This window comes from Eretmochelys imbricata, chromosome 9 (assembly GCF_965152235.1).
Source record: "Eretmochelys imbricata isolate rEreImb1 chromosome 9, rEreImb1.hap1, whole genome shotgun sequence".
In the NCBI taxonomy this organism is placed as follows: domain Eukaryota; kingdom Metazoa; phylum Chordata; order Testudines; family Cheloniidae; genus Eretmochelys; species Eretmochelys imbricata.
Window position 1 is genome coordinate 15,191,264 of NC_135580.1, and position 12,234 is coordinate 15,203,497.

The 12,234-nt window shown below is 40.7% G+C and overlaps 1 protein-coding gene across 1 annotated transcript in view; it reads left to right on the top strand.

Moving 5' to 3' along the window:
* Positions 1–12,234, top strand: part of SPATA16 (spermatogenesis associated 16) — a 117,116-nt gene that overhangs the window by 60,394 nt on the left and 44,488 nt on the right. The window contains exon 5 of the mRNA XM_077827197.1: positions 11,865–12,012. Within this exon, the coding sequence (XP_077683323.1) occupies positions 11,865–12,012 (148 nt within the window). The remainder of the gene's footprint in view (positions 1–11,864; positions 12,013–12,234) is intronic.

Below are 12,234 nucleotides of genomic sequence, written 5' to 3' on the forward strand. Positions count from 1 at the left end.
TGAGGAAGTGTTTGTACAACCCCATTGCCATCAGAATCCTAATCACAGTTGGAGTTTCTTGTCCCTTTGCTTATGAGATTGCACCAATCACTTGTTCTTGAATTTTTCACTGCTCCATAAAATAGCAGCGAGTTAATATCATATCTGATACTATTTTAAAGGCTTTTTGTTGCTGTAGTTGTTATTAGTAACTTCATCGAGGCAGCCTAATGCATGTATCTAGCCAGGTTATTTTTAAATTATTTTTTCCACACAGTCGTTTCCCTTTATTAATTTTCCTCCCTTCCACATGATTTCTACTTAGTAATATTTTTTTAATATCAGATAATTAATGGCAGGGTCATTGCCGGTTGAATCATACCAATTTTTTCATACATTGAGAAGTTAACACTTTGAATGTCGCTCTTATTAAAACAAATGGTTTAATTATCTCTAATTTCAGAAGAGATGGATTTATTTAACGAATATTTCAGTTTAAAGTAATAGACAATACATATCTTGGTCATAGTCAGTAGCTATTGAAATCCCAATATAAAGCACAATACAAAACCCAATAAAAGTTTTAACCATTAATGAAGACCCATAAATCATGTTGTCAAAATGAGGTGTAAAAAGAGAGCAATCTGATTGGCTAACAAAAGGTCCATACCATTTTGAAAAATGCAGGAGGGAACAAAAATAATATGAAAATGCCAGGAGTGGAATTCTGAACTTATACACTGCTTAGGGGACGGGTTTACTAGACCGCAGAGGGTAGAGAGCTTGAAGATTCATGGGGTAATCTAGACCCATTCAGGAGCATGCCAAGGAAACATTAAGGAAAACCCAGCCTCACCTCCCTCCTAGGCTACAGGTCTTCTTCAGGAGTTATGCATCCATTATCCGTTTCCCCCCATCACTGCATACCACCTCCTCTCTGAAAGGAGATGAAGGAATACCTGTGCAACTCCTAGAAGTATTAACTGCCACATGAGTTTCCACTTGGACATCTACTCTTAGTCTAGGGGGATACCACACAGAGCTTTAGATGAAGTCTCTTAGAAGGAAGTAAACAGTCAGCAGTTTTCAAAAACATGCCTGAATTCTACATATAGTCAAGTTGCCCTGCCACTAGATCAGCAGCCCTTCACTTACATAAAATGTGGTTTGCCATTGCACTGGCCCAGTCATGTTAGTTGATGCATCTCTGAAACCCAGTAACGTCATCCTGTTTGTAGGCAGACCATGTCTGTCTCAGTCTGTTGCTGACTGATTAAGCTTCTCATGTTTGGGACTGGTTCCCAAAGGGCATGGAACTGTGTGCTGGGAAGGAGGACTGATGTCTCCTTCAGTTAGCTTTAGCTTTTTGCATTGCTTTCGTGTCAGCTTCTATTTTTCCTGCTAAGGCCACTGGAAAGTTCCAGAAATAAGCGTTCCATGTCCCCTTCAAGGGGTATTTCTACTCAGTGTCGCTTCTCATTCCCCTGTGTTTTGAGACTGGAGGACAAGTGCTACAAATAATACTAGGGTCCAGATTTTCCTGGATGCAATAGCTGACAGATTTCTTCACTAAATACTCTCCAAATCTACAAGAGGTGATGCCATTTTAGATTTCGTACTGCTGAGGAGCTCAGAGAAGAACTGGTTGTAAGGGGACAACCTTGGTTTGAATGATCATAGCTAATTCAGTTTAAACTAAATTGAAGGATAAACAAAAATAGATCTGCAACTAGGATCCTTGATTTCAAAGGGGCAAACTTTAAAAAATTAAGGGAATTAGTCAGGGAAATGGACTGGACTGAAGAACTCCAGGGTCTGAATATGGAAGAAACTTGGAATTACTTTAAGCCAAAATTGCAGAAACTATCTGAAGCCTGCATCTCAAGTAAGGGGAAAATTTCATCAGAAGGGTTTCAGGCCAAGCTGGATCAGCAAGCATCTCAGACACGTGATTATGAGAAAGTAGAAAGCCTACAAGAAACGGAAGATGGTATGGATCAGCAAGGAAAGCTACCTCTTGGAGATCAGAAAGTGTAGGGGAAAAATGAGAACTGCCAAAAGCCAAACAGAATTGGACCTTGCAAGAGAAATTAAAACCAATAGTCAATTATTCTATCACCATATAAATAAAAAGAAAACAAGGAAAGAAGAAGGGGGACTGCTAAATACCGAGGATGAGGTGTAGATCAAAGATAATTTAGGCATGGCCCAACACCTAAACAAATACTTTGCCTCAGTTTTTAAAATAAGGGTAATTCGGAGTTTGGCTAATGGAAATGAGTATATGGAAGTAGAAATTACCACATCTGAGGTGGACGTCAAACTCAAACAGTTTAATGGGACTAAATCAGAGGGCCTAGATAATCTCCATTCAAGAATATTAAAGGAACTGGCACATGAAATTGCAAGTCCAATAGCAAGGATTTTTAATAAACCCGTAAACTCAGGAGTTGAACTATGACTGGAGGATTGCCAATGTAGTACCTATTTTTAAGAAAAGGGGGAAAAAGTGATTTGGGAAACCACCGGGCTGTTAATTTAATCTCAGTTGTACAACTGAACAAATTTTGAAGAGAATGTAGTTAAGGACATAGAGGTAAACAGTAATTGGGATAAAATACAACATTGTTTAAAAAAGATAGATCATGCCAGACCAGCCTAATCTCTTTCTTTGAGAAAATAGCTGATTCTTTAGACAAAGGAAATGCAAATATAATCTAACTGGATTTCAGTAAGGAATTTGCTAGAGTTCCACATGGGAAATTATTAGTTAAATTTGAGAATAAGGGACTAAGATGAAAACTGAAAGGTGGATAAGGAACTGGTTAGGTTAGGAGGAGGCCAGGTCATACAGGTCACCCTGAAAGATGAACTATCATGCTGGAGGGAGATTACTAGTGTAGTTCCTCAGGGATTAGTCTCAGGACCAATCTTCTTTAACATTTTTATTAATGACCTTGCCACAAAAAGTGTGTGTGCATTAATAAAATTTGCAGCTGACACAAAGTTGGGAGGTATTGCCACTACAAAGGAGGACCGGAATATCATATAAGAAGATCTGGATGACCTTGAAATTGGAGTAATAGAAATGAGATGAAATTGAACAGTGCAAGGTCATGCACTTAGGGACTAACAACAAGAATTTTTGTTACAAGCTAGGGACGGATCAGTTGGAAGTGACAGTGGAGGAAAAAGACCTGGATGTATTGGTTGATTACAAGATGACTATCATCCGCCAATGTGATGTGGTCATGAAAAACAGTAATGTGATCCTAGGATGCTTCAGGCGAGGTATTTCCAGTCGAGCTAGGGAAGTGTAAGTGCCATTATACAAGGCACTTGTGAGACCTCATCTGGAATACTGTGTCCCATGTTTAAGAAAGATAAATTCAAACTGGAACAGGTGCATAGAAGGGATACTAGGATGATCAGAGGAATGGAAAACCTACCTTATGGGTGGAGACTCAAAGAGCTTGGCTTGGGTAGCCGAACCAAACAAAGGGTGAAGGGTGATATGATTGCTCTCTGTAAATAAATCAGAGGGATAAATACCAGGGCGGGAGAGGAGTTATTTAAGTTAAGCACCAATGTTGACACAAGAACAAATGAATATAGACGAGCCATCAACAAGTTTAGGCTTGAAATTAGACAAAGGTTTCTAACCAACAGAGGAGTGAAGTTCTGGAACAGCCTTCCAAGGGGAGACGTGAGGGTTAAAAACCTAATTGGCTTCAAGACGGAGCTTGATAAATTTATGGAGGGAATAGTATGATGAGACTGCCTACAATGGCAAGTAGCTCATCTGCGACTGCTAGCAGCAAATATCTCCAATATCTGCTAACGGGACACTAGATGGGGAGGGCTCTCAGTTACTACAGAGAATTATTTCCCTGGTGTCTGGCTGTTGGGTCTTGCAGAAATGGTTATGGTCCAATTTGGGATCAGGAAGGAATTTCCCCTCAGGTCAGATCGGCAGAGACCCTGGGGCTTTTTTTTCTTCTCTGCAGCATAGGGCACAGGTTGCTTGCAGGTTTAAACTAGTGTAAGTTGTGGATTCTCTGTAACTTGAAGTCTTTAAATCATGATTTGAGGATAACTCACCCAGAGGTTATGGGTCTATTGTAGGAGTGGGTGGGTGAGGTTCTGTTCCCTGCAATGTGCAGGAGGTCAGACTAGATGATCATGATGGTCGCTTCTGACCTTAAAATCTAAGAGTTGATGAAACATTGAGGAGTCAGTTGGTGGCTTCAGACTCCTTTGTGTAGATTTTAGCCTCTGGGCGTGATTGTACAAGTGCTGAATGATGCTGAGACTTTTGTTCTGCCCATGTGGTGTGAGACTGTCCTCTCTTTCTGAGACCAAGCTCTTTAAAAGTTCTGCAGTTTATAATTCCTTTCCTATATTACTGGAGAAACCTAACAATGGGCAGAGCATTCAAATATCAGTCACCTTCCCAAAGTACTGGCAGCAACAAAGGTCCACATCCGTAGGCCTTTTTTAGTAGATGCTAGAAGTAAACCTGGTTGTGCAGGGACAAAATCACATTAAATTCTCCTTTTCAGCTACTGGAATTCTACAACTGCTCATTATCAAAACAATCTCTTTGTTTGTTTATAAAGAAAAGGTAGACATTTAGCAATGTTGGTTAAAAGCTCTTTGGGCCAACTTCATTATTCCCCACAAATATGTGGGGGCACCAATTCTGTTATTAAAGAGACAATGTAAGATTGTTTTGGCTAAAATTTAGATTTCATTACAAGGTCTATGAAACTGCATATTCGTAGACATGATATAGGGTGTCTCTGATATATTTCCACAGAAGTTGGGTGGTCAGAGATAAACAGGATATGTGGTGTTCCTCCTGTTAAAGGACTATGTATTTAAACCCTTGGCTCTGTCTAGACAGAACTATTTGTTTGGGAATGTTTTTAGTTTAATTTGTGTTTAATTGTCATGATAGTAATGTAATCTTAAACATTCCTTTGATAAACCATGGAAATGTTGAACATAAGAATGGCCATACTGGGTCAGATCAAAGGTCCATCTAGCCCAGTATCCTGTCTACTGACAGTAGCCAATGCCAGGTGCTTCAGAGGGAATGAACAGAACAGGTAACCCTCAAGTGATCCATCCCCTGTCACGCATTCCCAGCTTCTGGCAAACAGAGTCTAGGGGCACCATCCTTGCCCATCTTGGCTAGCAGCCATTGATGGACCTATCCTCCATGAATTTATCTAGTTCTTTTTTGAACCCTGTTATCGTCTTGGCCTTCACAACTTCCTCTGGCAAGGAGTTCCACAAGCTGACTGTGTGTAGTGTGAAAAAATACTTCCTTCTGTTTGTTTTAAACTGCTGCCTATTAATTTCATTTGGTGACCCCTAGTTTTTGTGTAATGAGAAGGAGTAAATAACACTTCCTTATTTACTTTCTCCACATCAGTCATGATTTTATAGACTTCTATCATATCCCCCCTTAGTTGTCTCTTTTCCAACCTGAACAGTCCCAGTCTTACTAATCTCTCCTCATACGGCAGCCATTCCATACCCCTATGGGTATTTTTATTTCAGATGAAAATGAATCAGTGATTCAATATCTGAGGTTGAAAATTTAAATACTCTGCTGCCTAATAATTACTCTACAGACTCTGTGATTTCACACAGTTCCAAAACAAGAGTTTTGGAAAAGATATAAACTCTCATTCTTCAGGGCATGTCAACCACGGATTATAGGAGGAAGATATTCCTGTGGGTGAGTTTTTTCATAACTTCCTATTAAAGAGTTTCTTGTACCTTCTCTGAAGCAATGGGCACTGGCCAAGGTTCCCTCTAAGCTGTGCATGTGTGCGTGTGCACACAGATCCGAAACCCCGCGCACATGGCGAAACACTGCGCGCACAACAATTTGCACAGAAGCACAAAAATTTGCACAGAAGAAATTTTTTGTGCACAGAGCCTGTCAAAAATTAGAGGGAACATTGGTACTGGCCACTGTTGGAGGCATGATACCAGATTGGAGGAACTGGTCTGATCCAGTATAGCAATTCCTATGTTTCAATGCACTGCCGAAGAGGGTACTTTTGATTCTTTGCAATGCTCAACACAGGCCTGATTCAATGCCCACTGAGTGGGAGTCTTTCCATTGACTTCAATGAGCACTACATCAAGCCCTGAATGAGAGAGAATGGAAGCTCTGTTAGCTTGACTTGCCCCAAATCTGGGAGGTCTAGGGAGGAGAATGTTTGAAAATGTTTCACATTTTTATAAAGAAAAAAAATTGCATTCAAATTCATTGTGAGTATATTCTAACTCTAGGTATACCCTGGCCATTTTATATATGTTTAGACATATATATAGCAAGCCTGGACCAAAGGCCAAGAGATCCCACACTCCTTCCTCTCTCCTTTTAAAAAAAAAAAGAGGCGTACTTGTGGCACCTTAGAGACTAACAAATTTATTTGGGCATAAGCTTTCATGGGCTAAAACCCACTTCATCAGGTGCATGGAGTGGAAAATACAGTAGGAAGATATATATATACAGAGAACATGAAAAGATGGGGGTTGCCATACCAACTCTAATGAGACAAATCAATTAAGGTGGGCTATTATCAGCAGGAGAAAAAAACTTTTGTAGTGATAATCAGGATGGCCCATTTCGAACAGTTGACAAGAAGGTGTGAGTAACACTAGGGGGGGAAATTAGCATGGGGAAATAATTTTTATTTTGTGTAATGACCCATCCACTCCCAGTCTTTATTCAAACCTAATTTGATTGTGTCCAGTTTGCAAATTAATTCCATTTCTTCAGTTTCTCATTGGAGTCCAGGCATCTGATGAAGTGGGTTTTAGCCCTCGAAAGCTTATGCCCAAATAAATAGTCACTAAGGTGCCACAAGTACTTCTCGTTCTTTTTGCTGATACAGACTAACACGGCTACCACTCTGAAACCTGTCTCCTTTTTAACGGAAGTGGGAGCCCACCTGTCTTTCTGGGGCACATGCTATGCTGCTGTCACCTCCCTCATCCCAATGCATTGTACATGGTAGGACAACATTAGTCCCAAGCGACTGGAATCCAGTGTGACCTGTGGGGAAGATGTTTATCATGGTGTTCACAGAAGTCCCAGATTTCACATTCTTCCATCTTTTTCTCTGAATTCCTTGGTGTTCTTTCCCCTCACCCACTTTTCTAATCCTACTGGGGTCAAAGAAGTACCAATGCCATCATTGAGATGTCACTACAAATCGCTTGTGTCAGGCATGTGTGAAAATTCAGCCACAGCCTTATATAGTGCATAGGGAGATGTTTCTGCCTACCTAGAGGTAATGTCCAACTCCATCCTTATGCGGGGTGTGACGATATTGCCACGAGTGGGGTAGATCAGCATCATCCTCTCCCTGCTACCTCTCTGCAGAGCACATCAAGAGGCATGAAGGCGGGAAACAGAATGACTTTCCCAATCCTGTTCTCCAGGGACCCAACCCAAAGTCCAGTGAAATAAATGGAAGTCTTTCCACTAACTTGAATGGGCACTGAATGGGCTCTAGGTGCACACGGGAAGAGGAATAACAATTGCTAGCATCTCATTCTCAGTGACTAGACATGCCTGTAGATTTCTGTGCTGAAGTCTCCCTGAGCATATGGACTTCAGTGCATAAAGACTTCAGCAGAGAAATCTTTAGGGACCCCACTGCATAAAGTTTTCTGTTCCAAAGTTTTTATGTGCTGAAGTTTTTATGTTCTTAAAGATTTTAGCCCATAAAAATCCAAGGGGATAATGAAACAAATAGCAGCTACATGAAGGCTCAGGAGCTGGAGGAAAAAATTGCTCTTGGATAATAATAGGACCTTCAGTAGTAGTACTGACCAAAATCTAAGGAACTGTTTTTTCCCCTTTGAGTGATATTTTACCATATTGCACTCTGACCCAGTCCCTATTTGCATACTGCAAGGACTGTTTATGGGTACATGGTGGTGTAAAGGTTTTATTGCCATGATTTTGAATTGTTCTCAAGGCTGGTGAAGCCAAAAGTGAGTTATGCAAGTAAGTTCCACTAAAACCTCTACACCGCAGCATGCCACCATGCATTCCATTTAGACTACAAATTAGAAAATTGCTTTCTATAGCTTTATGGTTAAATGCTAATAATGGGTGTCCAATATCAGCACAAAAATGCCAACCCCATTGAGTACTTGTATTAGAACTGTAAGTTGTGTTGATTGTGCGTGTGCGAATAGCTGGGCCTCTGCTTTTTAAAAAATGTGTCTCTTGAAGACTTTATTGGTCCTATTTTTCATATTTCTTCATCTCTAAAGCCAGGTTTTGCAAATCCTAGAGTGACAGAAAAATTAGAGTTCATAAAACTAACGTACAACATCTGAAAGAGCTTTCCTATAAATCATGGCATTGCTATTTTAAGGTCTACTATTTTTCAGCTTGCCAGAACTAGCCATGGCTACTGTAGATATATATCATGTAAATGTTATTATCCCATCTCACTAGAAGGAAACAGTCAGGGTACATCTACGCTGCAAAAAAACCAAACCCTTTGCAGCGAGTCTCAGAGCCCTGGTAAACTGGCCTGGGCTCGCACTATGGAGCTAAACGTTACAGTGTAAACATTAGGGCTCAGGCTGAAGCTTGGGCTCCAAGACCCTCCCCATCCCCCCTGCTGAACTTCAGAGTCTGGGCTCTAGGCCAAACATGAATATATACCTGCTCCTTTTTAGCTCCATTGTGCAAGCCCTTCAAACCCGAGTCATTTGACCCAGGCTCTGAGACTCACCACCACTTTCTTTGCTGTGTAGACATATCCTTAGTGTCCGTACATCTGGTGTCTCATAGTAAAACAGATATTTTAAACCTGTCACTGGTCCAAGACTGAATATTGCCCATTCTGGACTGCAAAGCAGGGTAATTTTCAATCCTGGCTTTTCCCTACTCCGTATTTAGGGTGAAAAGAAGGCAGGGTTTTGTTTTCTTTTCCATGTCTCAGGGGTTTGGAATGTTAGATGGATGAGTGGGCAGAGTGCAGATGAGTAGGCTAACAGGACTTTATGAGCCCCAAATGCTACCCTAAATACCCAGCCTGTGTATTTTGGCAGGGCCCTGGAGAACTCCTCCAGGGCAAAAGGGAGAGGAACAATCTATATGGCCCTTACACGCACAAACTGGGAGAAACAGACCAGAAGGTCCATTCAGCTGCAGCTCCTTGACACTGTGTCTTACCTACCAAGAGTTGTCAGCATGATTGCATAGGCTGGTTCTATGGCTTTGGGCCCCACATTGCATAGGGGTTACCATTCCCTGCATAATGACAGGTTTCAGAGTAGCAGCCGTGTTAGTCTGTATCCGTAAAAAGAAAAGGAGGACTTGTGGCACCTTAGAGACGAACAAATTTATTAGAGCATAAGCTTTAGTGAGCTACAGCTTGCTTTATCGGATGCATACAGTGGAAAATATAGTGGGGAGATTTTATATACACAGAGAACATGAAACAATGGGTGTTACCATACACACTGTAACAAGAGTGACCAGGAAAGGTGAAAAAAAAACGAGTACTAGTAGCACCTTAGAGACTAACCAATTTATCTGAGCATAAGCTTTCGTGAGCTACAGCTCACTTCATCAGAAGGTGAGCTATTACCAGCAGGAAAGCGGGCGGGGGGGAAAGGGGGACCTTTTGTAGTGATAATCAAGGTGGGCCATTTCCAGCACTTTACAAGGACAGTAGGAGGGGAAATAAACAAGGGGAAATAGTCTTACTTTGTGTAATGACCCATCCACTCCCAGGCTTTATTCAAGCCTAAGTTAATTGTATCCAGTTTACAAATTAATTCCAATTCAGCAGTCTCTCGCTGGAGTCTGTTTTTGAAGTTTTTTTGTTGAAGAATTGCCACTTTTAGGTCTGTAATCGAGTGACCAAAGAAAGTGAAGTGTTCTCCGACTGGTTTTTGAATGTTATAATTCTTGACGTCTGATTTGTGTCCATTTATTCTTTTATGTGGAGACTGTCCGGTTTGGCCAATGTACATAGCAGAGGGGCATTGCTGGCACATGATGGCATATATCACAGGTGAACGAGCCTCTGATAGTGTGGCTGATGTGATTAGGCCCTATGATGGTGTCCCCTGAATAGATATGTGGACAGAGTTGGCAACGGGCTTTGTTGCAAGGATAGGTTCCTGGGTTAGTGTTTTTGTTGTGTGGTATTCCTGGCATCCTGTCTGACTCCATGCAGAGTAAAACTGCTCCATTTCTGCTGCTGTGAGGGCTGTCCATGTCAGCAAAGGAAATGGAAGGATTTGGGCGTAAGTGCAGTTAATTTCCTGGTTCCACATTATATTCCACATTATATTCTGTGGTTGTATCAATTTATTTATGCAATGGGTATCATGACCATGTATATGGTATTGTCGTGCAATTGAGAGCATGTGTTTTCTCTGTATAAAGTAGCCTATTTCTGAATTTTGCCTCCTTTTGAAAATGTTTATGAAGGGCAGACCCTCTGACTCTTAACCACATCCACAAACAAGTCATTTGCGAGAGAGACACTTTGTACAAAGGGAATAGATCTTTTCACTGGATCCAGTATTCTGTTACTGGAAGTAAATTGGTACAATGACCTGCTTAAGGCCATTACAGAAAAGGACACGGATACTTAGCTTGTCTCTTATTGCAATCTTCCATTCCAGCATATCTCTCATATATGCTCATTATTTCCTGGGCAATTTTATATCACTGAGGAATGACTTCAACAACTGAAGTAAGGCCCATTTGGTCTGTCAGTAAAACAGCTCAGTTCAAAACTCAGTTCAAAAACTCAGATTTTCAGTGATTCACTTCAATATGGAGTGTGATGTGAGGGCTATTTCCTGTTAGAATATGCAAATCAGTCTCTTTATGCTTTTTCTTTATGATTGTCTTCACTAACCTTGTGTTGGGTGAACGATTACACATAAACAAAGTTACACTGAAGAAATGTTTCAGTGTTCCAAATTTTATTGAAGCTTTGTCGACACTAGGGAAAAGGCAACATATGTCTGTAAGGATGCAGCTGAATCAGTGTTGAACATGATTTAACAGGACGTGCAAATCAGAATGAACTGTCTGTGTTCAATGCTGTTTCAGAAACTGGTTAAATCTTGCCTATGCAGGGGCAGTAATAATGCTGAGCAAGATTAGTTCTGATCAATGTTGGCAGTTCACCCCAGCTGAGGACCAGTTAAACAGTGGGGTGATCTCATTTTACTCTGGTAGTCCATTCAGGGTGAAATTCACCTCTGTCCAGGAAGCCAACATAATGAACCATTTAGCCCTATTTTAAGGGTTTACATGATGCATACACCTTGTGCTGGCCCTCTGCACAAGCATGAATTTCACTCTTTCTGCAAACTATGTATAGATTTAATATTTTAAGGCTAACGTTCCATACAGCCCCAGTACTTGATTCATGCCAACCCAAGGGATAACGTAAATGTACAGTATTGCTTAACCAGCTCCCAAATAATGAATAAAATTTCAGGTGAAGGATGTGACCTTCAGAGAACATGAAATCAATTTGGTCTTTTTCACTTGAAGATAATTTATCTGATACTTTTCTCCCCACTGAAGACTCACGAAACTAAATATTGTTTAAAAATGCTTTTTTTTTACACTAAATTGAGTTTCTGAGCATGAGATAGGCAATGTTTTCTGGAACTAATTTGAATTCCTCTCTAATTAATATTCAAGACCAAAATATGTTATCTTTGCATGACTGTGCAATTATTAAAGGGAAAAATATCAGCTGCGATGGCAATTATTTTTCTTTCTCTCTCATATTTTTTTTAATGGTAGCTCACTTTTTACCAGCACAGTATGTGTCATTTCTCCCCCTTTATTTTAGGCTATGATCGAAGAGGCCATCACCAGGGAGGAATCTTTTTCAGTTATGTACACACCATTTGCAACAAAAGCAAAGGCTGACAAAATAGACAAGATGAAGGAAGCTTTTGCTAAAAAGCACCCTGATTATGTGGCGTACATCTACACAGGTAAGAGTGGATTTCACATCTTCAAGCGGCACTGGACCTCATTGGATTGTGTGGATTGTGTGTCTGTAGCTGACATTGAGTTTGATTTGTGGGTGGTTGGGGCCGGATCCCGCAAATTCTTACTCTCACATGGGGTGAAATTCACCCCTGAGCGGAGGGCCAACATATGACCTATGTAGCACTTAAGTCCTCAAACACAATGTATGTAGCTTTGTTCTGACA